The sequence below is a fragment of the Ambystoma mexicanum genome, chromosome 6p (assembly GCF_040938575.1).
Source record: "Ambystoma mexicanum isolate Mex_15411 chromosome 6p, UKY_AmexF1_1, whole genome shotgun sequence".
In the NCBI taxonomy this organism is placed as follows: Eukaryota; Metazoa; Chordata; class Amphibia; order Caudata; family Ambystomatidae; genus Ambystoma; species Ambystoma mexicanum.
In genome coordinates this window covers 1,093,670,528-1,093,694,661 of record NC_090935.1, presented here as the reverse complement: position 1 = coordinate 1,093,694,661, position 24,134 = coordinate 1,093,670,528, and the positions used below count along the sequence as shown (strand labels likewise).

General features: G+C 46.0%; 1 protein-coding gene across 2 annotated transcripts in view; it reads left to right on the top strand.

The window, feature by feature from the left end:
• Positions 1–24,134, top strand: part of ERCC6L2 (ERCC excision repair 6 like 2) — a 1,852,128-nt gene that overhangs the window by 1,537,765 nt on the left and 290,229 nt on the right. For both annotated transcript variants that reach the window (XM_069625699.1, XM_069625698.1), the window contains one exon: positions 2,007–2,161. In XM_069625699.1, the coding sequence (XP_069481800.1) occupies positions 2,007–2,161 (155 nt within the window). The remainder of the gene's footprint in view (positions 1–2,006; positions 2,162–24,134) is intronic.

Genomic DNA, 24,134 nt, shown 5'->3' with positions numbered 1-24,134 from the left:
AACGAGTTGCACCCTCTAGTCAAGTGTCAGTATTCACATTATTTTTCTGCATGTGCCTAGTGAAGATTCCATATGTGGAGGCCAGTCTTCCTGTGTAGGAAATAGTCTGAGTATGGTATTCCAGAACGTAGTGGCTACAACCCCAAAGGGGACCTTCCTTTGCGTTTCCTGATGTTCTGTGGAACCATCATGAACAAGGCATACATTTGTTTTCAAAAATTGATTAGCAGAGCTTACTAATTAGAATTGCCTTGATTAGCAAACAAACCCATTTGATTAGCAATGTTGTAATATTTGTTTTTAAATGTCACCAAATGTCGTGTACACTCGTCAATATGATGATTCCTCCCCAACAAAATTAATTGTAGTTGACGGAATGAGATTTAGATACACTAACTTAAACTTTACTCTAAAGCATGGAGACAACGCAGTTTTACAGTAGCAATACTCTAATTATGCATTATGTAAAAACTTACATTTTAATGACGAATTGCATGACTGTCTTTTTTTAAATAAATAAAAACACACACTGGTCTTTGCCAGGTAGGATGTAGCTAGCTTAATAAAAGTAGCATCCCAATTACAACTGGTTTGCAGTTCTTGGAAAAAGAAAATATTGCCTCGGACTCCCACCCAGTTCTTTGGCAGTTAAGTGTGGAGTAAATGATTATTGCTGCACTCTCTCCCCATTAGACCCTCTGATCTTGCAGTAAACAGAGAAAAGAGCACGGATAGAGCCCCGGGGGCAAGTGGGGAATGCTGGGTGAGCTGTGCTTACATTGAATAGGGTAACTTAACTAGCTAGCTTTGTCGCACAAGGGTCAATTTAATTAGCAACCCTACAGAATTACAATGCAAATTGCTAGGTGACACTGCTTATTTTATGTTCTGACTTAGTATGCCTCCTTGGATCACAGCATCTTGGCTTAGACATATTAAATTATGTTTTTCAATTTTACTTATGGGGACCTGCCATTGTAGGCTTGCTGTGCGATTTAGGTGGCTTTGAATGAGATCCTCCTTTGACCTGGAGCCTGTGAAGAATCTGCAGTATTTGGGTGATGCATTCCCATCTTTTCGGTCTTAGCAGGAGTCGGATGCTCTGTTTTATCCTCTTTGTAGGTGAGTCATCAGACACTGAAACAGGCCTTAGAAGTTTGTGGCATAGTGCCTCCTCAGAGTGCAAGTGCACTGACCTCAAGGGTTGCATGCATGAATAACATGTATGGAAGATGTGTCAGAGGAATTTTACATGGAAGAAACCTTTTCTACCACTGCTTTGACGTGTGGCTCTATACAATGTTGTCCATAAGAATCATAAGGATTTTCATAGGGAATGGTGTGTTTGTTGTCTTAGTTGGACAGAAGATGGTTTTCTTTCAAAACGCAATGCCTACATCAGCCTTCACATAGTTTATTGAGTAGATTGAGCCACCAACTTTTAATGTAGGGCATGCATTTGATTTACTTATTTAGTGTAACAGTATCTTCCTTTTAGAGAAAGGCTTGCTCTACCCTAGGCTTGTTTATCAGCCAGAAATATGTAAATCCATCTGATGGTGGCGTCCCAGTGTTTTGACTGTAGCACAGTTTCTAAACTAGACCAGGTGGTTAGCTCAGTGCATGCTTTAAGACGTTCACTCTACCCCCATTGGGGCTATTCACTAGATAAAGTCTGCCATTCCCATTGTATTGTTGATGTCTATGACTGTTGTACTCTTTGTAAAATTCATAACTTGCGCCATACTTATGAGAAGCCAATCCGGAAGCAGCACCGATTTGTTGAACGCTTTCTCTCGATGATGCAGATGTTATAGAAATATGTCTTAGTAAAAAGGATTTGTAGCAGACATTTGGTACTGAACACAAGCCATGTTGACGTCCTAATGCACCAAAAACGATGGTGCCATCAGACCTTCAGATTGGCAGGATTGAACTTGACATGCCCAGTCATGGGTTCAGCTGGGTTAACTTTTGTTTTGCTTGTTTTTTTGTGCACTTGTTAGATGGTGTTCAGGAGGTGGCCTACGTTCATTCAAACCAAAATGTTGTGGGTTCGAGCAAGGCTGAAAACCATATGAGCCGGCGGGCGGTGCGAGATGTTTTTGAATTGAAGCAGTTTTCCCAGTTTCCAGCTAATGTGGCTATCAACATTTCCCAGGTAAATACAGAAAAATGCTATGCTGCATTACCTAAAATAAGGCAAAATTGTACTACATGATTTAGTTATTCCTTGTTAATACCCTTTACCCCGCTTTTAAAAAGTTTATTACATTTCACCCTCGATAGTGGATCCATTTCGGCACACAGTGCCAGGTGTCTTAGCCTCAAACGCACAGGCACTTTGGGAACAAATTATTAACTTCCACCAAGAATTACCCAGAATGTCTTGTATATATGCTACTGCAGGTTAGTTTTCGGCCACATTATTTGTCAATCAGGAATTTATTTTCTGGTCACTTGAGATAACATGCTGTAATAGTCTCAGGCATTATTCCATCATTCTGCAATGCTTTGGAAACGGATACTTGCATGTCACCTTCTGCTGGCGTGACGGATAGGTTTGCGGCTGAAATGACCGTAAGCGTTTTGACTGAAAATACACACTTTTTTACGGTTATTTCTGCCACAACCCCTGCTGCCCTTATTCATTATAATGGCACAGTATGGTAAATGTGTTTGTATTTTCCAGCTGTATGTGATTTTCGTACAGCCGAAATTCGAACATAGTTACAATATGAGATATTTTATACAGTCTTTTTGGACAAACCCAGCAAAAACCCAATGCCATCCAGGAGGATTGAGGGAATGCTTCGGGTGCTATGTCTCCAACAGTACACAGGAACATTTCACTGCCTGACAATGCCGGATAGAATCATTAGATTCAAAGTAGAGAAATATGTATTTGTTGTGTTATGTTTTGAGATCTTTTTAGAGCACAATATTCTCCTTCAGATAGCTTCTAAGCACTCTTGGTTGTCACTTTAGGGGAGACAGTTATTTGAATTTGGGATGACCTCACAGAGGTTCCATTGGTAAGTAGCATTACTTTCCGCATCTCTTAGAGAATATATTGGGTTTGGGTTCTTCCTACAAGGTGGCCAGTTGTTGGGCATTCTGTGCCTCCTACGTTTCAGTACTGGTGCATTTTTTTTTAAACATCTTTTTATTAGTGGTCGCAGCAGATACAGTAGCTCCCTCCCAACATCATTTCCAACATGTCAAACAATGGTACGTTATATAAGCACTTAGGTGGTATACGAATTACATGGAGGTGTCAGTGTCCGAAAACAGTTCACATAGGTACACCTTGAAGGGGCCCCATATGTCTTTTGTCCGACTCGTACTTGGTTGGGTCAAAACGTAGTGTTCCTCATTTTCGTTAACATAAGTCAATTCACGTAAGAAAGTGTTCATGCTTGGCGGTGCCAGGCTTTTCCAAGCCTGTAGGATACATCTCTTTGCAACAGCACATGATACATTAAAGAGCCTTCTCTTTTTTTCAGAGCACTTACCAATATCTCTGAACAAATATTTTTGGGGAGTCAGGAATGGGGGTATTTGCGTAATTTCCACCAGCATTTCGGCCACCATAACCTCAACAACATAGGGCACTCCGAGTTCATGTGAAAGGGTCCCGCCTGCAGGGAGCCACATTTGGGGCATTCGCTCGAGGCATCTGGTGCAAACTTGGCTATCTTAGCTGGTGCATAATGTAGTCTGTTCAGGATTTTGAATTGTATCTGGCGCAGGCCAGCATTAAGGGATATCTTTTTCGTGAGTTCACAATATCTACTCCATTTCTCATCGGTTATAGATGTCTGCATGTCGGTTTCCCATGTTTCTTTAACCAGATTTGTATTGGGGGTGTGGGCTTGTACCGATGCATACAGTTTGGAGATTCCCAGCCCACCCTGGGTTGTGATCAGTTGTAGGCATGGGTGTGGGAGGGGCTCATCAGGGAAGAGTGGCCAACGCGCCTGGAATGTGGATCTCATCCGGTAGTATTGGAGTGTCCGGAGCGGTCCCCTTCCCATGGCTCTCGCAAAGTCTGTTAGGGTTGCAAACTTCCCTTCTATGAACATGTCGCCCACCCTCATTTCACCATTAGGGTCCCAGGCTTCCTGCATATCTGTGTCAAAAGTGGGAGGAATGTTTGGAAAGTTCCATAGGGGAATCTCCTGTTATGGGGTGTTTCCAGCTTCAGCCTCCTACATATCGCTCCCCAAGCTCGAACAGTGCAACTCACAGGGTCGTATTCACATGTGTCTCTATGCCTTGGGTCAAAGATGACAGATTGTATATCAGTGGGTGCAACAGTGTGTGTTTCTATCCATTTACGGGGTGAGTTATTTGTTTCATCATACCAAATTTTCGCAAATTGTGCCTGAGCAACCAAGTAGTATAGCTCGAAGTCCGGGGCTGCTATGCCACCGGTACAATACGGTTCCGTCATCTTTTGCCACCCTATTCTGGCCATTTTCCCATTCCAAAGGAATGTCATTGCCATTGACCGAAGTTTGGAGAAAAAATCCTTGCCAGGCCATATGAGGACATTCACAAATAAGTATAGTAGCTTGGGGAGGATGATCATTTTGAGGACTGCTATCCTGCCGTGGAGTGAGATAGGAAGGTGTCTCCAGATCTGCAACTTCATATTAAGTGATTGTAGTGCCTGTTCATGGTTGTCCACATACAGGAATAATCTATTCCTAGAGACCAGCACCCCTAGGTATCTAATATACCTTTCCGACCATTTAAGTCTGCATGTCGCCTCAGGGTACTCTGGAGGGGGTGAGCGGGAACATTTCTGACTTAGCATTGTTCACAGTGTAGCCGGAGTATTCAGCAAACTCGTGTATGTCTGCCATTATGGGTGCAATGCTTTTATCGGGTTCCCATATATATAATAGTGTATCGTCCGCGTACAATGATATTAATTGGGTGGAACCTTTCATTGCGATACCCCTGTCCCTGTGTCGCAATCTGACAGCGGCTGCCATGGGCTCTATCGTTAAGGCGAATAGAATGGGTGAAAACGGGCACCCCTGTCTGGTGCCCCTGCCCAGTTTAAACATTTCAGATATGGTTCTGTTGGTACATACTCTTGCCCCAGGGCAAGCATATAGCAGCCTGACATACTTGATGACGTTGGGTCCCACTCCAAACGCCTCCAACACTGAGAAGAGGTATTCCCGCGAGACCGAGACGAACGCCTTCTCGGCATCGAGGGACACAGCAACCGCGTGTCTATCCGGGTATATCTGCGCCATTATCCGAAACAGCCTACGTAGATTTAAGGCGGTGGACCTCTGAGGGATAAATCCACTCTTGTCCGGATGGACCAAGGTGGATACTATAGGTAGCATACGGTTCGCCAACACCTTTGAAAAGATCTTTGCGTCGACGTTTATGAGCGAGAGAGGTCTGTAAAATGACATATCATGGGGGCGGACAACGGGACTTGGGCAGTACGGTAATTATAGCTTCTCTCATTGTCGGGGGCAGTATTTGTTTTTCTAGGGCTTCCTCCCACTTTTCCAACATTATAGGGACTAGTTCTTCATGGAACTCTTTATAGAATTCGGCCCCCAGTCCATCTGAACCCGGTGCCTTACCAGATGTGAGGTCCTTGATTGCTTCGAAAATTTCTTTAGCAGTGATGGGCTGTTCAAGGACCAGTTTATTTCCGTCTGGGAGTGTCGGGAGATTGAGCAGAGCTAGATAGGCTTTTATCTCATCGCGGGTTTGTACTGGTGCAATTTTAATTGTTGCTTCTTGCATGGGGGTCTGGTACCTATTAGACTGTCCATCTATTACCGGTATTTGTGTTTGTTTATGTGACATGAGCATCAGTGATATTCTTGATTGGGCTGTCAGGAGTTCTTGCTGGTGGGCAGGACTATGGAAGATCTTCATGATCGACTGGATCATGGACTGCCCTTGCGGGTGGAACAAAGACTGCTATGCAAATGAATATATCTCTTCTGTGAAGGGTGCAGTGAGCTAAAACGTGGTATTGATCCTCCGGAGTGGAAGAAGTTCCAAAGAACAGGGTATCTGACCCATGTTCGTTCTCGGTAGAGGGGCTCCCCCACTCTTTTCAACTAATAAAGATGCCTCTGTCATCACCCATAATTGATGCAGGAGCCTGGTTTCTCTAACAACACCCAGCCAATGAAGCCAAACTTTTAAGGGCCTAATCCAGGAAGTGCTTGTTCCAGATCCTAAGAGTCACCATCATTTGGACTCAGTCCCTGATACAACCATCAGTGGAACCACTGATGGGTATCATCCTCTCCACCCTTCCCCAATGATCCACTGCCATCTCCTCCACCTTAGCTGGGTGTCTTTTTTTTTCAACAAAACATTTTATTAAACATTTTATGCATATTAACATCGACATCACATCTACATCACATCAAAGTATTTTGAACCACACAGTATGAATCACTGGCTCTGAGGGGGATATTCTGTTGTGGGGCCCGCTTCAGTGATTTCCAAAGTCACTCTTTTTGACCAGGGACAGGATGTTGAGAGCTCCTTCTGTCTTCATCAGTACTTATTGGAGCCATCTGGCTAGTGGGGGTCTATGGGTGAGTCCAGTGAATTTCTCTGCCTAGTCCAGAAATGGGGCCCCGATCTGACAAAAAGTGGGTAAAGTTCCCTAAGTGGATCGATGTAATTTTTTCCGACACTACAATGTCCCAACACTTCGACCACCACATTTGAATTGAGGGCCCATCCGGGTTCTTCCATAGGCAGGCCAATGCAATTTTGGTGGCCGTGAGGAGATGAGTGCACAATCGGGCTATTTGGCCTGTGAGTGGGAATGCCCCGCCCGTGTCCCCTAGTAATATTATGCCGGGATTGTTAACCCTATGATTGATTTAATCTGGTCCAACACCCCCCGCCAGTAATCATTTGGTTTTGGACAGGACCATAACAGGTGGAACAGTGAGCCGTTGGCAGCGCACCCTCTCCAGCAACTCTGGGAGATTACTGGGTTGCTTTTGTGTAGTTGTTCCGGGATTATATAGTATCTGTAGCACACTTTATATTCTCCTTCCCTGTTCGTTGTACATTGAGTGCTTTTGTGTAATCTTGTCCAGATTTTGCCCCAGCCTCAATGTCTATTGTACGGCCCCAGGTCCTTTTCCCAGCTGAGCATATAGTGATCTTTTACAGTAGGGTCTGATTTATCCAGGAGTCAGTAGAGCGTGGCGATTTTTTCTTGGGGGGGCGGGGTGAGGAGGGTAGTGTCAGTTATAGGGCTGTTAAGTCCCTTGCTCCTTTCTCCTCGTTGACCCCGTAAGATAGCCAATGTCGCAGCTGAGTATAGCAGAACCGCTCTGCTTCTATGACGTAGAATTTTGCCTTCGACTCTTCAAATCTCAGTGGGATACCCCCCACTAAGAAGTCTGTGAACTTTTCTAGGCCCCCCCTCCCTCCAGGCTGAGAAGCTTTGGGGCTGAGTTCCCGAAGTAAAATCTGGGTTTTTTCAGATTGGTGTAAGGGGGCCTATGGTGCCTGAGCATCCCCACTTGCGGGCCACTTCCAGTTTGATACTGTATTTCCCGTCGCTGTTAGGGGGCCCTGGTTTGCAGGGGTCCTGGCGGATGACTTATGTGGGAGGTCTACTAGGGGGGATCCACGCCATGCTTCCTCTATTTGTTTCCAGTATGGTTGGTCCCTTGATTTAAGCCCAAGCAAATGCATGAGATAGTTGGGCCGCTCGCCTGTATCTGGACACGTCCGGGACTCCCAATCCCTCTGTATTCCACCCGCGGAGCATAATCTTCTTTGCTGCTCAAGGTTTTTCCCCACCCCAGATGAATTTTAATATGTTCCTTTGCAGGGAGATCAGGTCACCCTCCGGGATGTGTACTGGGAGAGCTGCGCATTGGTAAATCAATCTGGGTAATAAGTTCATTTTCACCACAGAGATCCTCCCAAACCAGGACATCTCCTGCTTTTTCCAGTGTACCAGTTCTTTCTTGAGTTCGCTGAACAGCTGCAGGAAATTATTCTGATATATTTGTTCAGGCTTCTTGGAGATCTGTATCCCCAGATACCCGATTGTTGGGTCTGCACATGGGATGGGGAGAAGGGGGCTTAGCTTCTCTCTATGCTTTCTCGTGATATTTACTGCTAGCATAGATGATTTGTCATAATTTTCTCTAAAGCTCGAGACTCTGCCGAAGTATTCATTCTCCTCATAAAGGGGACCCAAAGAGGTGCCGGGTGAGTTATTGTCAAGAGTACGTTATCCGCGTACAGTGCGGCTTTGGTTTCTTGCCCCCCCCCCACCGAAAGCACATGTATGTTTGAGTTTTGCCGAATTTGATCAGCAAATGGTTCCAGCTTTTCCTGGTTACATTTACACACAGGTTTACAACAGAGGGCTGTGCACAGGTCAGGTTACTTGACAGAAACCAGAGGGCTTATTGTGATTTATATCTACATTGATGTAATTGCAAGCCACCTCTGAAACAGAATGCATTTCTCTGAAGCCTTTGGAGTGGTTTCTTTCCATTCAGCTTCAGAAGCACTGTGCATGTTTTCCTAGAATTTTAGGATTGTATAATTAATGAGATGGAAAACTAAGTTGCAACTGAGAATTCATTTTTTTTTTAACAAGATATGCTTTTTTTTCCAGTGAAAGCAAACCAGTTTTGCACAATTGTATTTTTCAGAGTTCCTGTGCTGCGTGCAAAATCATGCAGAGACAGATCATTTTTACACTTCTAATTTAATTTACTATCTAATTATACTCCCACCTCACAATCTTATCTGGAGCACTGGTTCCATGGACAGGGCAAATACTAAGGGTGATAGTGGACAACCCTGCAGCATGCCTCTGGTGATATGTATTTTATTTTATCGGATGCCATTAGCTCTCAACTGAGTATTAGGGTTTTTATAGTTGGCCATTGTCCATGTTATGAAATTGGGGCTGAATCCCAGGTGAGTGAGAGCGCTTATGATATATCCCCAGTTTACTAAATCGAATGCTTTATGGACATCCAATGAAATGAACAACAGGTCCTCCCCTGTTCTGTTGGCGATCTCCATCAGGTTTATCGTGCATCTGATGTTATCATTAGTCCCCTGCCGTGGAATAAAACCTGTCTGGTCTCAGTCTATTATCTCTGGGAGGACCTTTCTTAATCTAAATGCCAGGACCTTGGAAAATATCTTCCCATCATTGTTTGTCAGGGCTATATGTCTATAGGAGGCACTTTTCTCCAGATCTTTCCCTGGCTTGTGGGCCCGAACTGTCAGGGATTCTGCCATTGATTTTGTGATGCTACCTGTACTTAGAAAATAATTAAACAGGGCAGTGAGTTGTGAGGCTAATATGTGTGAGTAAAGTTTGTAAAACTTTGCTGATAGGCTGTCTGGTCCAGGGGCTGTGGTTTTCAAGGATTTAATAGCACCCTGATTGGAGCTTCCAAGGGTTCTAAATGGGGCTTTGTGGGGGTGCTGTGATAGAATGTAAATAATGGGTTTGGACTTCAGTTGATGTGGGGGGGACCGGCCATAATTTCACTATGATGGGCTACCAGGACTTCCATTTTCTCCTTCTCAGTGTATCAGGGTTTGCCGTCTTCCCCCATTTGCCGTACTATATTGTTTAGTTGTTGTACCTTCTGCAATTTGTACGCAAGTATGCGGTTGGCTTTGTTGCCCTTAATGTAATAAAATTGCTTCGTATATGCCAAAGATTTGGCTGATCTGTCTGCCCAGTGCATTTCCAGAGCTATTTTGGCTTTTTTCAGTTCTCTCTCTGACTTCCTAGTCCGGCAATTCTTTAGTTCTTTCTCCAGCTTAGCCACATTTTCTTCTTATTTGGTTTCTTGGAGTCACGATATTTGCCTCTGCTCAGAGCTTGCACTAATGAGTGACCCCCCTCACAACCGGTATCATGGCATCCCATATTATGTCTATAGTGGAGTCTGCTTTTGTGTTTTCATTAAAGTAATGGGTTAGGGTGTCTCCTACCTCTCTTTTGATTACTTCATCTAGTAGGATGGAGTCTTGTAACTTCCAGTACTTTGGAAGTGTGGCCGGGAACCCTTTTATGCATAGGTCAGCAGTAACCGGGGTGTGATCTGAGAACATTCTGGTGTGGATCTCTATTCTGTCAAGGAAAGGGAATAGAGAGCTTGTGGCCAGTATAAGATCAATTCTGGAGAAGCCTTTATGTGCATTTGAATAAAAGGTGAAATCATTGGTCCCCATATTCGCTAGTCTCCAGGTGTCCACTGTCCCAGTCTCCCTGAGGAATCAGGCAAGTGTAAGCGAGCGGGCGAAGTCCACTCAAGTTGGGAGGAAGTGTGTTGTCCTTCTGTGGGTCTGGGACCTTGTTAAAAACCCCCCTCATTAGGAGAAACCCTTCAGTGAATGTAGTTATGGTCGAGAGTATATCTAGAAGGAATTTGGCTGCTATGGTAATTGGCTGCTCCAGGAGATGACCCTTCATCAGGAGATATCTACCCCCCCCCCGACCCTCTCGGTGTCGATGTTTTGTATTTTTCCAGTTTCCAGGAGAGCTGAAGGGAAACTCCTCCCGCCCGATTACTATCAGGGATGAGTCCAGCTCTCACCCAAACGGGGTTACCGGCTGTGCCTCATCACCAAACTAACTGAGGCCAACAGGGCCTAACCTGTCTCTGGCCAGCGAGTAAGCGGGAAATCGTGTTTGGGTTTCTTTAATTTTGGATGAAACATCAGCGGTTGCCTCAGAACCTTGTTATTGGGGATCCTATTGTTACCACCGGACTGTCTTGGGGTCCCTCCTTATCTCTCCCCCCAAGTGTCCGGATACTAGCTCAATAGGAGAGCAGCCGGAGGGGAGAACCCTCTGGTGGAGAGGACTGACCTTGAGTCGGGATTGTCCGCTTCATCTGCTCAGGCTGGATTAGTGTCCTTTCGGTGCAGGCCCTCGAGTCTGCGCCTCCTGTTGACTCTCGTCCGTGTTCTTGGAGGTTGCTTTTTCGATTGGTCTCGAGAAGCGGATTCCTTTTCCGATTTGCCACTGTATTCGCCTGCTCCAAGGAATTTATATGCTTGTTTTAGGGCGCAAATTCACTTTTGAGTTCCTTCCCATATGAAGTTCAGGGAGGTTGGGAAGCCCCAGTGTTAAGTTATCTTCCTCTCCCGGAGCCATTCTCTGAGCTGTTTCAGTGCCTTCCTTTTTTGAAGCGTGGCGTTTGTCAGATCTTGGTATATTAGGATGGTAGCGTCTCTGAACAAGATCTGCTTGGATGATCTGGCTTCTCTCATAATTTCTTTTTTCACCTTGTAAAAGTGAATTCTAGCCAGCACGTCCAGGGGGGGAGGAGAATGATTACCTAGGCTTAGTTCTGTGAACTCGAACAATTTCCAGTGAAGCGCCATCTGGGAGGGTTAGTATGAACTTAAACAGGTCCGCTGTGTATTTTTCTAGGTCCGCTTCTGTAATCGAGATAGGGACTCCACGAAGGCAGATTTTCTTCCGCCGTGGGCAGTTCTCATCATCTTCTTGTTTTGCCTCCAGGGCTTCACATCTAGCCTCTAAGGCTGACATTCTATCTAGACCCCTTTCAAGTTCGAATGCCTGGTCACATAAGTTATTCTCAATGTCAGCAGTCGTGTTCTCAACAGCCTCAACCCTTTTGTCTAGGGTGGTAATCTTCTTCATAACTTCGTCTGTCCCCTTCTGAATTTCTCTAGTTGGGGCTGATGACAATCCTGGAGGTCTGATTTGGTGGCCGACTGGGAAAGTTGCTAGGTGATGAAGGCAGAGGTTTTCTCTGGAGGGGGGCACCTCAGACTGCTCTCCCCTCTTTGCCTTATCCGGGTTGGCACTGCTCATCAGCGTAGTAATGTCCACCGGCTTCGCTGATTTTCTGCTCTTCGCCATTGCTTCTCCTAATGGGGGTTCCGGACTGGAGGAGCGGGAGTCTCTTCAGTTTCCGTTGATTCTACCCACAGGATTGGTGGGGAGAGAGAGGGCGTTGCTTTAATGGCCCCTTGGGAGCCTAGGCTTCTCTGATCCTCAAGGTGACCCTTCCCTCTCCCCCCAGCTAGGCCGTGGCGGTAAGGATTGTGGGTGCTGAACCGGACACGCTGATTGCCTCTTTAGTGGTGGTAAAATTGTCAGGTGAGCCAGTGTTTTCTTCCCCTCTGGCCTTGGCTTTCTCCCAGGTCAGGGGAGAAGGTCTTACTTCAGTTGTGGCGGTCAATGGCGATCGGGCCAACGTTTGGTTCCCGTGTTGGGTGAGGAGTCCTTTAGAGTGACCCGTGTTCTGCTGTGTTAGAACTGGGGTTCCCAGTTCAGCACCGCACAGGAAGGGGGCAGAGACGTTTTTATGGGAGGGCAAAAGGGGCACTTGCGCAGGGCCCCCACCTTGGAGGGTGCCCCACAAGGCTGCCTGATCTAAAGAAATAATATTCCTTTGTTCACCAGACATAAATAGCACACATCATGATATTTTAAAGCATGGCTCTGAGGCTCTAAACCTATTGCCGTCTGTTTTTGCAAGTACATTCTGCCTCGATCAATTCATCATGTAATGCTTTCTGTGTTCACTCTGGTGTATATAGTTTGTGTGTTCCTTGCAGCACAACCCCTGTAGCATTATTTCCTTTCTGTGTGAATTATGTTGATCATGTGCAATAACCAAATTTGAAATGCATATTGGTAAATTGAGTGCCACAATGGTTCAGAAGTTAGCTCAGTGTGTTAAGCACTCATGCAGAGATATGTGTTCCTGTGCAAGATTAGAATAGCACATTCCTGTAAGGCTGGCTGAGACGTCCCTATGTCTGAAGTTTATAAATCTGCCTGCATATGTACTTGGTAATGCAGCACAACAGGTGCAATTATCAGCAATGTACCTGCATCAGATAGAGGTTGCTATAAAAACGAACATGTCATTCTTATGGTGAAGGTCTAGATATTGGTTTGTTCATATGGGGTGTTGTAAAACCTAGGCAATCACCTCCAACGATAAGTATAAACTGTTAGTCCAAGAGATGAATAAGTATCCGTATTTGGAACCAAAGCATTGATGCTTGTATCCTGGCTTTGCCAGCAGACAATACAGTGATCCTGGTCAACCATCTAATATCTTGTACATAAATGTACTGTCTTTTGTGAAGTTTGCCTTCTTGCATGCTGGTGGCATTATTTAGCCCATTACTTGATATTTCTTCTAATGTAGGCCATTTGAGTGGAAGTGGTGGTAGACAGAAAGGAGCGGACCAGATGGCTGAAGGCCTCGGGCAAGCATATTTTAAAGTCTGCTTGTTTGACACAAAACAACACTTTGCATTTTTTTGTAAAAGTCAAAGATTTTTCTGCACGTTTATAAATGACAATTTCACAAGCCAGTGTTTTGAAAGTATGTAAAGCTTTAAAATACAGAAGACCAAACCAGAATAAATCTGTTAAATCACACTGATTGGTATTCTGGTACTTATATACGTCTCTTTATGATGGAGAGAATGAATGTTCTGTGTTACACCCTTCTATAATATTTTGTTTTTAAAAATGTTTGGTAATGTGATTGGTGTACTTTCCAAGTCAGTTTTATAAAATGAGATTATTTTAGTTCATGGTAAGAACTGGAAGAAAGTGTTCAAATGCAGAAATTGCAGAGTTGGCACAAATCCCAGATTCACTCCTTAACCAGTGTGTGTAATGCTGGGCATCTAATTTAATCTTGTATTGCCTAGACTCTCAAAATTGCCAGTCCCTAAACGTTTCAAAATTCACAGCCCTTTGGAGAGATTTCCTTCTCAGGGTATGATCTTCAAAACAGCCTCATTCATGGTTTCACAGGCTATTGTGTTACTTCCACTATAATATCGAGCATTGATACATTGGACACCACAGGTACTTTATTCTTTTGATCTCTAATGGCAACACTATTTGAAAACCATGTCCCACTTCTAATCTCAGTCTGTCTGGATACAGACACCTTCCTGGTAGTTTCTAATCTGCATCCACTATCCATACATACTATGGTATGTGTAGCCCTTTCCTTCCTTCCAATTGGTCTCCATCCATGCTTGAGCACGTTTGCGTTCTGTGAGGCAGTAAATGTGAGTTCTCTGTCTGCGATCTAGTAACACCAATCAACTTAAAATTCCTAGATGCACCCTGACTCAGACCTCCAAATGTGCCTTTTATATGGCAGCCCCCCGGCCTGGAATACCATCCCTCCTGACATTAGAGCACTGAGCTCTACAGCTCTTTTCAAGAAAAAACTTAAGACCTTGTTATTTCGATAGTTTTTCTGACTTCTTCCTATACTGGTCGGCTTTGCTCTCTATATCTGTGCAGATTGTGTGTTGTTGCGCCCTTAAGCCTCTGGGTACCCAGGTGCTTGTTACAAATACATTAAAGTAAAGAACAGAAGTAAGCTCTTCGTAGACTATTGTTGGCCTTCAAATAGTACTTGTTTATCATTCTGGTTAGAGCAAGAATGAAGAGGGTAAGAGGACTTAAAGGGAGTAAACATCCTATTTTTTATGCTCTGAGGCAGCATATCAACCTATGGGTTGTGATTGCGGCGGGGGGGCGGGGCAGATATTCTTGATCACTTAATTCCTTTGGTTTTGTGGAGGGAGGGGCCCAAAGCTGTCAGTGCCCAGGGCCCCAAAAGTGCTTAGGAGGCCCTGGAAGGGTGGGGGGGGGGCGGTCAGGGCTGTTGATAAGATTAGTCAATTCCCTTCGGGAGCTGCTGGGCCCCATGGGCTTGTGAAATGCTTTGTGTGACCTGGTAGGAGATGAAACTGACAAGAATCCCAAGTTAACAAAAGCCTTCCACAAGAGGGTGCAAGTATTCATGGAGTCCCCAGGAATACCTCTCCCTGAGAGTTTGCAGTCATACCAGGAGCTCCCGTCATTGCCATCTATCAAGCCATGGAGTTAATCTGAAATCTGATGTGGTCGGTTAAGTATTAAAGGTCTGGCAAAAACCTGCATCAGTTCCGGTGATGGCCAAACAAGTGAACCTCCATTACAGCATTGTTCCTGTAGGGAAGATTTGCATAGTTGGATAGCCTCTGTCCCATTCAACAAAGTGACCGCTGCTACCCTTTTTGGGAAAGGTCCATCTTCCTCCTTTTCCACCTTGCAGGGGCCCCCTGGAAAGCAATGCTGAGGAGGTTATGGCAACTGCCAACTTGACATTTTGGAGAGAGCTGGCGAGTTACGATTCCCTGCTACCCCTCAGAATAGCAGGCTGGATTCCGCTCATGGTTAGGCAATGCAGGTGGCGCAGGACCTCATGGAAGCCTCATATCAGGACCTGAACACCACGATTTGCGGTACGGCAAAGTGTGGCGTACTGCACAGGCAGGCCTTATTGAAGACTACTAAGTTTCAGCATGATGCCCAGGACTGAAACATGGATCTCCCATTTAATGGGGTCGAGCACTGTCATAAGGACACCCATGAAAAGCTGAACAGGAAAAAGGCAAGTGCACAGATCGCTATGTTGTGGTGCCCCTAATGAATGCTCCAGCAAAGGTCAGGTCAGTAGACACAGCCCTTTCCCCAAAAATAACACAGTGGGGGGTTAGGTTAGGGTTTGAACAGAAGATGCAACCAAGCAGACAGACCACGTAGCACTCACCAGAAGAAACAATCACACCCTCCCATAAGAAGCTTCTTCTCTCAGTCCACCCTGTTATCGGAACCCAAGCAACTGACATGATATGAGGGTTGGGATCCACAGCACCCAGGTGGGGGCCGGGCTAACTTTTCATCTGAACTTCTGGAAGGTGCTCTTGGATGACTCCTGGATCTCTCGTGGTGGATATAGGCGACCACCTTCCTCTATCCTTTTCAACTTTCTCAATAGGGTTTGAAGCATCTTCAAGAGATTCAGAAACTTAGCGATTATTGCAATTGAACAGGCCACCTATTCAGAGAGGGATTCAGGCTTATAGTCCAGTTTTTTTTTTCTTTTTTTTACTTTATTTAAGGTTAAAGGCAAACATCCCAAGGCAATTAGAAAAGCACTATACATGAGGTCCTGTACATTAATTGACTGCAGCTGTAAAGAAAGGCTGGGCAATTCATGGGCGTAATTTTAGGGGGGGGACAGGGGTGTTTGCCCCCCCCAACTTTCATGGCACACCATTTTGTCCCCATTCATTTGGCTGGGGCACCTTTTCTTCAGATGTCATGTCCCCCCCCCAACATTTTCAGCAAAGTTACTCCACTGGTGAGCATGTATTAAAGTTAAGACTGCACATTTTAGCATACATTCTTGTAACAAGAAGGAAAAAGAAAAACACAAGAATTACAAAGGGCCTAGCTCCAGAGTGCAGTATCATCCCTCATCCGTTCTTGGACAACCAATAGTTGCTAGATAGGCACGTAAGGGAGTCCAAATGTCCTTGGGCCTGCACATCAAAGTCACTGTGGCTTTATACATTTCTTCCGTGTCCACAGTATAAATAAGGTCGCGCATCCACTCTGCATGTGTCGGGCGCATTTTCATTTCCAATAGTGAAGTACACCTTGTTTAGCTACAGTACATGCTACATTGAAAAATCTGACTACCACCAACACTTTGCCTATGTCCCCTAAGAGGTACTTGGCAGGTGCTAATGTAAGGGGGATAACCAACATCTCGTGGAGGGTTGCAGCAACACTTTCCCAAAAACAGGCCGCATTTTATGCACTCAACAGAAGTTTCTTTGCTGTTTTAAAATAAATTAACAAGTCACACATGCGAACGGCACTGGACCTACCTCCCTTCAGCCTATTCTCATCCCAAGAAAAGTTAAAGATTATTACGCCATCCCTTATTCAGACTGCATTACAGCCAGGAGTCTGGCTGATAGCTGTTGACCTTCAGGATGCATACTTACATGTGCCGATTTGGGCCCTGCATCAGCGCTTACTCCTTCTCTCTATCGGCAAAGACCACTACCAGTAGAAAATTCTTCCATTAGGTCTCAGTTCAGCAACCAGAGTGTTTAACAAATTACTGTGGTTGTGGCTCATCTGCGATTGAATGGTGTTCACCTATACCCGTATTTGGACGACTGACTGATTAGGGAGAGCTATTCTACAATTTCTCCTGCATCTTAAATTAAAGTGGGGCCTGTCAGTCAATGTAAGGAAGTTTACCCTGTTGCCTGCGCAATAGCTGGAATTCATCTTCTTGGGGAAATACAACACTGGGCAGAGTGTGCCCAACAGAGGAAAGAGTAAGGGACGTATTAGAAACGATGGCCCTCTTAAAGTAATGTTGGCCTGGTGGTTCCAACGCTTTCTTGGACTCATGGCACCCTGCGTCCTAGCATTTCCCATGGCTACACTTTGAATGTGCTGCATTCAACTGCACTCGGTGACTCAGTGGGACCAATTGAGAAATCCCCAGTACAAGCTGATCCCCATCCCATATTGGCCCAAGTAGGAAATGTTTTTGGTTGTAAGACAAGAACAACCTATAAATAGGAGTGTTATCCCAGGAACCCCTCACCAATTGACAATGGCTACAGATTTCTCACTCCCCACCAGGGTCCCAACTCTGGGGGTACTATGTATAAACAATAGATGGCAGGAAATGGACCTGACAGAGTAAATACATTTTCTGGAACTAAAAACAGTGTTCTTAGCACTCAAGAATTCCTGCCAGTGGTGAAGAATGCCAGGGTGCTAATTCTGACAGACAATCTAGTCACAGTTTGTTATATAAAACAAACCAGGTGGAACCAGATTGGTTTAGATGTGTGCTTTGGCAGACCAACTCTGGAAATGGCCCTCACAGAACAACATTGCCATACAGAAAGTGCATCTAGCGGGGTCAGGCAATGAGAAGGTGGATTGTCTGAGTCAGCTCACCCAAACCAATCACGAATGGGCGATACAAAGCCAAACTCTTTTTCCAGTGCTCTCCTACTGGCGACCCCCACAAGTCGATCTGTTTGGAACAGAAAATAACAGCAAGTGTCAGATCAATGCCTCCTGGAAATGGGAGGGTGTGAAATCTATCGGAAACCTTAGAATCTTCTGTTTGTGTTTGCATTTCCCTTCACTTATTCCCAGAGACCTACAGAATTTCTGCATGTCTAGGAACAGCAAGATTCTGCTTGTAGCCCTATATTGGCTAATGAGACGCTGGTTCTCCGACCGACTGCTTATAGCACATTGTGCACCTCTCCATCTCTTGTCTCGCCCGGACCTACTTCAACAGCAGGGGGTAGTACTTTCCTCCACAAAATCACTTTCCTTAGTGATTTGGCACCTACAAAACTGACTTTTGGCTATAGGGGCTTATCAGAAGGTAATATGCATGTGATGGTGGCCATAAGGAAAAGCCCAACCTAACCTTAATATAAAGGCTAATGGCTCCGGTTCTGCAATTGGATGCAGAGCAGATCTTGAGACCCTCTTCAGCCTTTGGTGGATGATGTGTTGTCTTAACCATTGATTCTGGTGTACTCCTTGGTGCATGTATGCTACTGCTGGACCTACCACGCAGCCATTGGAGCCCATCTATCCAGCTGAGATGGGCAGGTCTCCCTATCTAAGCCCTCTTTCAATAATTTCCTCTTTCACGTAGCCCTATTCCATCATGGAATTTGAATGTGGTTCTGGAGGCCCTGGTGCACAAACCCGTAGAACCCATTGCATCGGCAAACCTTATGTTTTGTGTCGTGGAAAACTGCATTCCTGGTTGCCATTACATCAGCACACAGAATTAGCAAGTTAACATCACTAAGCAGAGGCACAGGAGGGTTGTCTAGGATGGCCCGATGACGACTCTTGGACCTCTACCAGGCTCTTGGTCCTTTACTCTAAACGCCACACTCGGTGTTCGGCACTCGGATGTTTGTTCCTTGCTCCTGTGTTGCTCCTTACCCCAGCAACTGTCTCAATGGTCCTGGCGCTCTGGTGCTTTGAAGTGGCAGGCGGATGCAATGGGGGAAGCAGATAAGTGATTTCATGCCAGATATGTGCAGTGATTAAGGTATAGTGAGCATGATCCTTAATCTCTGCTGAGGGGCTGAGCGGACTTTGGGAGGGGAGGGACATCAGACATGCTCCCCCTGGGGTTTGGCACTCTGGGCTCCTTTTCTGCTGTCTGTGCCCTAAAGTTTGTGTTCATTTTGCTCTTTCTGCCTTATATAGCGTATGAGGGTGATAATTGCTTTCTGTAGGATCTATCCCCTGTCTATGCTTTTCCCCTCTGGCGTTTGTGGTCTCCAGTCTGCTCTACTTTTCCCTGCATTTGAGGTGGGCACTGTTGAACTTATGACAGGCCTTTGATTTTTCTTTGGATCCTGGAAAGCTACCTAGAAGTCCTGTCTCACTATAAAACCTACTTCAGAGAGCCAATATGTCAACGCGGAAAGCCACAAATACTCTCTCACCATTAAGAGATCCTCTGCAATAGCAGCCCCAATAGCTGAGGTATTCTCGCTTACAGGTGAGATTGTGTTCCTGCTAACTGAGTTGTCCGATGGAAGAGATGAAATTACTTCTCTCCCTCTGTCACATGTAGCATGTGATGGAGGCCTTGATCTTCCTTCAGTTTTGGTCGGAGGAGGGGACTCCATAGGAAGTCTCAATGGAAGCTCTGCTAGCCCCAAATCGGAGAGCATAAACAAAAGAATATTGAAGCCATTTCTGCTCTCCTTTAAGTATAAGTCATACAAATCAGCCCCTGACAAGGCATACCTGCTTCTACTGACTGGTTCACTTAGAATCCGGAGATAATGAAGTAGGACCTTGGAAGCCAACCACCTTGACCAAAGATCCGTCAGACACAGCTTGCTCTATTTCAACCTTGGTCTGTTCTTTGAAACAATCTAAGGAAGACCTGTTAAAATTCTGAAATATAATGATCAACCAGGCGTTTGGAACTATTCGATGCCTTTGGAAGTACATTGAAGGGTTTCAGTGGTTTGAGCCCACCTATATTGTCTGTTTTATCTATAATTTCTACCTTCTTGTACAGTTAATAAATACCCCTTTCGTCCCCAATGTATGTGACAATTTTCCACTATGAAACAGATCCTTTGGCTAACCTTTCTTATCTGGACTCTGCTCTCAGAGATTGTAAATGCAAGCTCTGTTTACCATCCCGGTCCAGCCCTTGGGACAGGGTGTTAACGCCACTAGCTCCCCACGTTACCAAAGCGGTAACACAGGGTGCTTTAAAAAAAGGGGATATTCATTCATTGAACGGGACATGGTTGTAGAAGGCAGGGCTCCATACGGAGCCCCTCTTCTATTATCTTTGCAGCCGCAATAGGGAGGGGGGAAACTGCTGCGGCGGCAGCCGCTGCAACGAAAAGGTAAGTTGGGCCGGCGAGGGGGGTTGGGAAATGAAAAATAAAAAAACCAGTGTGGGGGCAGGATAGTTACCTGCTGCGTGGGAGGCAGTTTACGGGTTCTCTCAAGATCAGAGATTTCAGTCCGCGATCCACGGAACCTGATTGGCTGCACCCTATACCATTCACATTTTATTTGTATTTTTAAGGTCTGGGGCTAAGCCTTTAATTTGTCATTTTTATAATAGTACCTGTGGTAATGACCACTCTGGAACCTGTATCGACTGATTAGCTGAATTATTATTGTCACTGCGTGATGGTTCTGATAGAAATTGGGACTTTGTCCTTATTGTGGGTCATTTCAATGCTCGTATTGGGAATTTATTTTCCCTAATTGATCTGAATGAAGAGGAAGATATTTGTAGGGGTCTTCTACCTTTTATCACAAATTCTACTTTTGCAAATTTTCAGGGTAGGAAGAAATTATTTTTTATTTTTTAATTGTTTATTCAGTTTTAAGGAGCAAAGCAAACATGTACAATACAATTGAACAATACCTTAGCTCCAAACGCCCCCAAATCAACCCCTCCACTGACTCCCCCTGCACCCCCTCTTGACGGACGAGACCAAAAATCGCAATAATCGATGGGATCAGTGCCCCTGTGAGGAAGTGTCTCCGATCAGTTCCATGAGTTTCAAGCGCTGTGGGCACCATTGCATTGTGAAGTGCTCTTTGAGAAATGTTATCACCTCACGCCAGTCCTTAGAAAATCCAAGCACTTCATGATTTGTAGAATAAGAAGCCCATTAGAGGACCACAATGTCCCATACCTTCCGAATCCATTCTTGGACGGTCGGTACTTCCTCCCCATTCCATCTTGGAGCTAATAATAACATAGCAGCCAAAGTGAGGACAATGTGGGCTTTTTGCTGCGCTCTGGTTGTGTCACCCGGCCCCCCACACCCTCCAAGCCCAACTGAACTTCCTCTGGGGTCTCAAGTCCCGCTGAACAACTGGCCTAGTGCCTCTTGGACCTCTCTCCAAAAGGGCACTATTCTGGGGCATCTGCACCAAACCTGGGGTCAGGATCCCGTCCACCAGTGCCTCCTCCAACACACCAGTGAGGATTTCGAGAAAATCTTTTTAAGCCTGGCCAGAGTGTAGTGCCATCTATATATTATTTTGTACCTGTCTTCCCGGAGCTGCTTGGACTTAAGATTCTCCAGAGTTTCTCCCAATTTTCCCAGGGGATATCCTTCCCCAGGGTTTGCTCCCACTGCTCCATGTACGGCCACCTTTCCCAGGAATTAGGCTTGTGCAGCACCTTATACAAGTCCGATGTAAGACCCTTAGTCATCCTGAGTGGTGATGAACATCTCCAAGGAGGTCAGCGGACGCAGAGCCGCCACTTTAACCTCTGGGTTTGTTAGCTGATCTGAAAGTATCTCAGCCTCTCTCTTTCATCTAGCCCAAAGCTATACTTAAAAAGGACCGGATTGTTTGCCCCACGTACATGTCTCTCAGTCTCTGACCCCCCCCTTACTCTTACGTCCTGTCCCCTTTCCTCCTTACTGTATGGGCGTCCCATCCTAGGGACGGGAGACGGAACCTTTTTCCCCTTTAAATTTAGAGGCGCACCGGGGTGCGACCCTGGGAAAATGCACTACCCTGACTCCGCCCACCGGCACCACTCCTCAGTCCCCTTTTCCACGTCGACGGGAACTTGACGATTTCACTAGCGCTCCTGGGTTTGGCCTTGGCATGTAATTCCATTCGCTCTTCCCCAGATTCTTCTCTTCTATTTTTGTCTTTATTTGTCATCTAAGTACTTGGTCCTCCGGCATCGCGCTCCTCCCTGGCGCATGTCGACTTCCGCGAGTTTCAGCAGGTGTCCAGCCTGCGAGGGACTCTTTCGCACATCTGACCCCCCACACTCTTTGCCTCCACTGCCTTGGCCCTGACCACGGCTAGGAAGGTTGCACCGGGCGCGACTCTCTGACTCCACGCACAATGAAGAACAGTCCAGCTAGGTGGAGAGAACTCTTTGAAGCATCGCCTCCAGAGGACTTGAAGTTTGTCAAGCAGAGATCGAGGCCCAAGTGAGGGCCATTATTTTCCATCGCAACTGTAATGAAAGATTCCCATTTCATGTGTAATTTCCCCTCCAGTTGTGTAGGAGCACAGCCTTGTGCTGCACTCCCTTGGGCCTTTCGTTCACTTTTTATGGGGAAACTGACATGCCCTTACAGTCAGTCAGTACTGGGAGACTTTGTTTCCCCTAGTCCTTGTCAATGTTGTAACTTTTCTGCAACATGTAACAAGTGCACAAAGTACCTTACAGCACAGTGCACTTGGGTCTAATAGTCATTTCCAAAGGCCTTTTTTAGGAGAAGTGCAGATGTGCCTTGGACAAGGCTGGTGGCAGCTTATCTTTTTACATATTTTTAACCCTTTCCTGCCAGGTAAACCGCGGTTACCGCATTTGGCACGAATAGGTGGCCTGGCTCCAGAAATGCCCATGCCACGCAGTTCTTTGTCCTGGCCATGTTGCCCCTTCACCTTCCACAGATCCAGCCGACCCCGGACAGTCGTTATTTGGGCATGCATTCTCCCGCGAAACACCAAGCTTTCGTAGGCTTCTGCATCCCTTGTGTGTGTGCTTCCAGGATGTGGGCTGGACTGTCTGGTTCCAATACACATCCTGTGTGCCAGAGTGTCTGGTGTGCTGTGAATGCCTGGGACTACCGTGGTCCGTGATTGGTCCACGTATGGTATGACTCTCTAAGAGCAGATCTCCCATTGTGTCCTCTTCGTTTTGGCGCGAAGGAGATTTTGGATAAGAGAAGGCTCCAAACACCCACACCATGTCGATCTCTGGACGAAGGATAGGATCCAAGTATCCTGAAACTAAGAAGCCAAGTCGAGGAACCGCTGGTGACCCGCTGGAAGGTTTGGCTCCCTGAACCCACTGTCGTTCGGCTGGACCCCTCTGCATCTGGTCGTCCTAGAAGGTCTGCGAAGACGCTTCGACCCATTGGAATAGTGGGACCAACTATTCTCGGCACCTTCATCAAACCCTGCAAGTAAGCCTTCTCGGAAGTGTCCCTTGGCCAACCAGTGGGCTGACAAGCTTACGCAGGACATTTGCTCTGATACTGCCGCTGTTTCAGCGAGACACTTGAAACTTGGTACGTTGCTAGCTCTGTGTTCACTGCACTTTCTCACCGAATTTCCTACACTTGGCTTTCCCAGGTCTGAAGTAAAGTGAGGGCATCCGAACCGGAGTATATGTGGTTACTGTGTCACCCAGCCGTGCTCACAAACTTTGCAGGTGCGCTGCTTTTGTGCCCCTCTTGCCCCGAAGCCTGCTGCAGTGAAACTGGCCTGATTCATCCACCAGGAGCAGTGAAATCGCCACTGTCCCGTTTGGGAATCAACGCTATATTTTAGTCGCTGAAAGCCGCAAAGCCGCCAAATTGCCGCACTTGACCCGGCAACCGAAGTGGACTCGACTGCCGAAGTATGGTCCGGAGTGTGCCAGGGGTCGGTGAGTAATTGCAACCCTAACTGGTGGCCCCAAGCACCACCATAAATTTTTACGCACAAGTGGCCCCTGAGGGCCCCTCTCCTTTCCACTGCTAGTACGAACTAGCAAACTATTCCCGAACTCTGGAACCTGTTCTGCTCTCTTGGGGAGACTTATTCTTCATCACCTCACCCACCTTCCTGAGCTGCTACATACCCTTGAAGAGATCCCGTTTTGCCCATCTGCATTACCACTTGTGCCAGCAGTGCAAGTACATTTGAGCAATAGGCTCCACTCTTCTTAGGGAGTGGACTA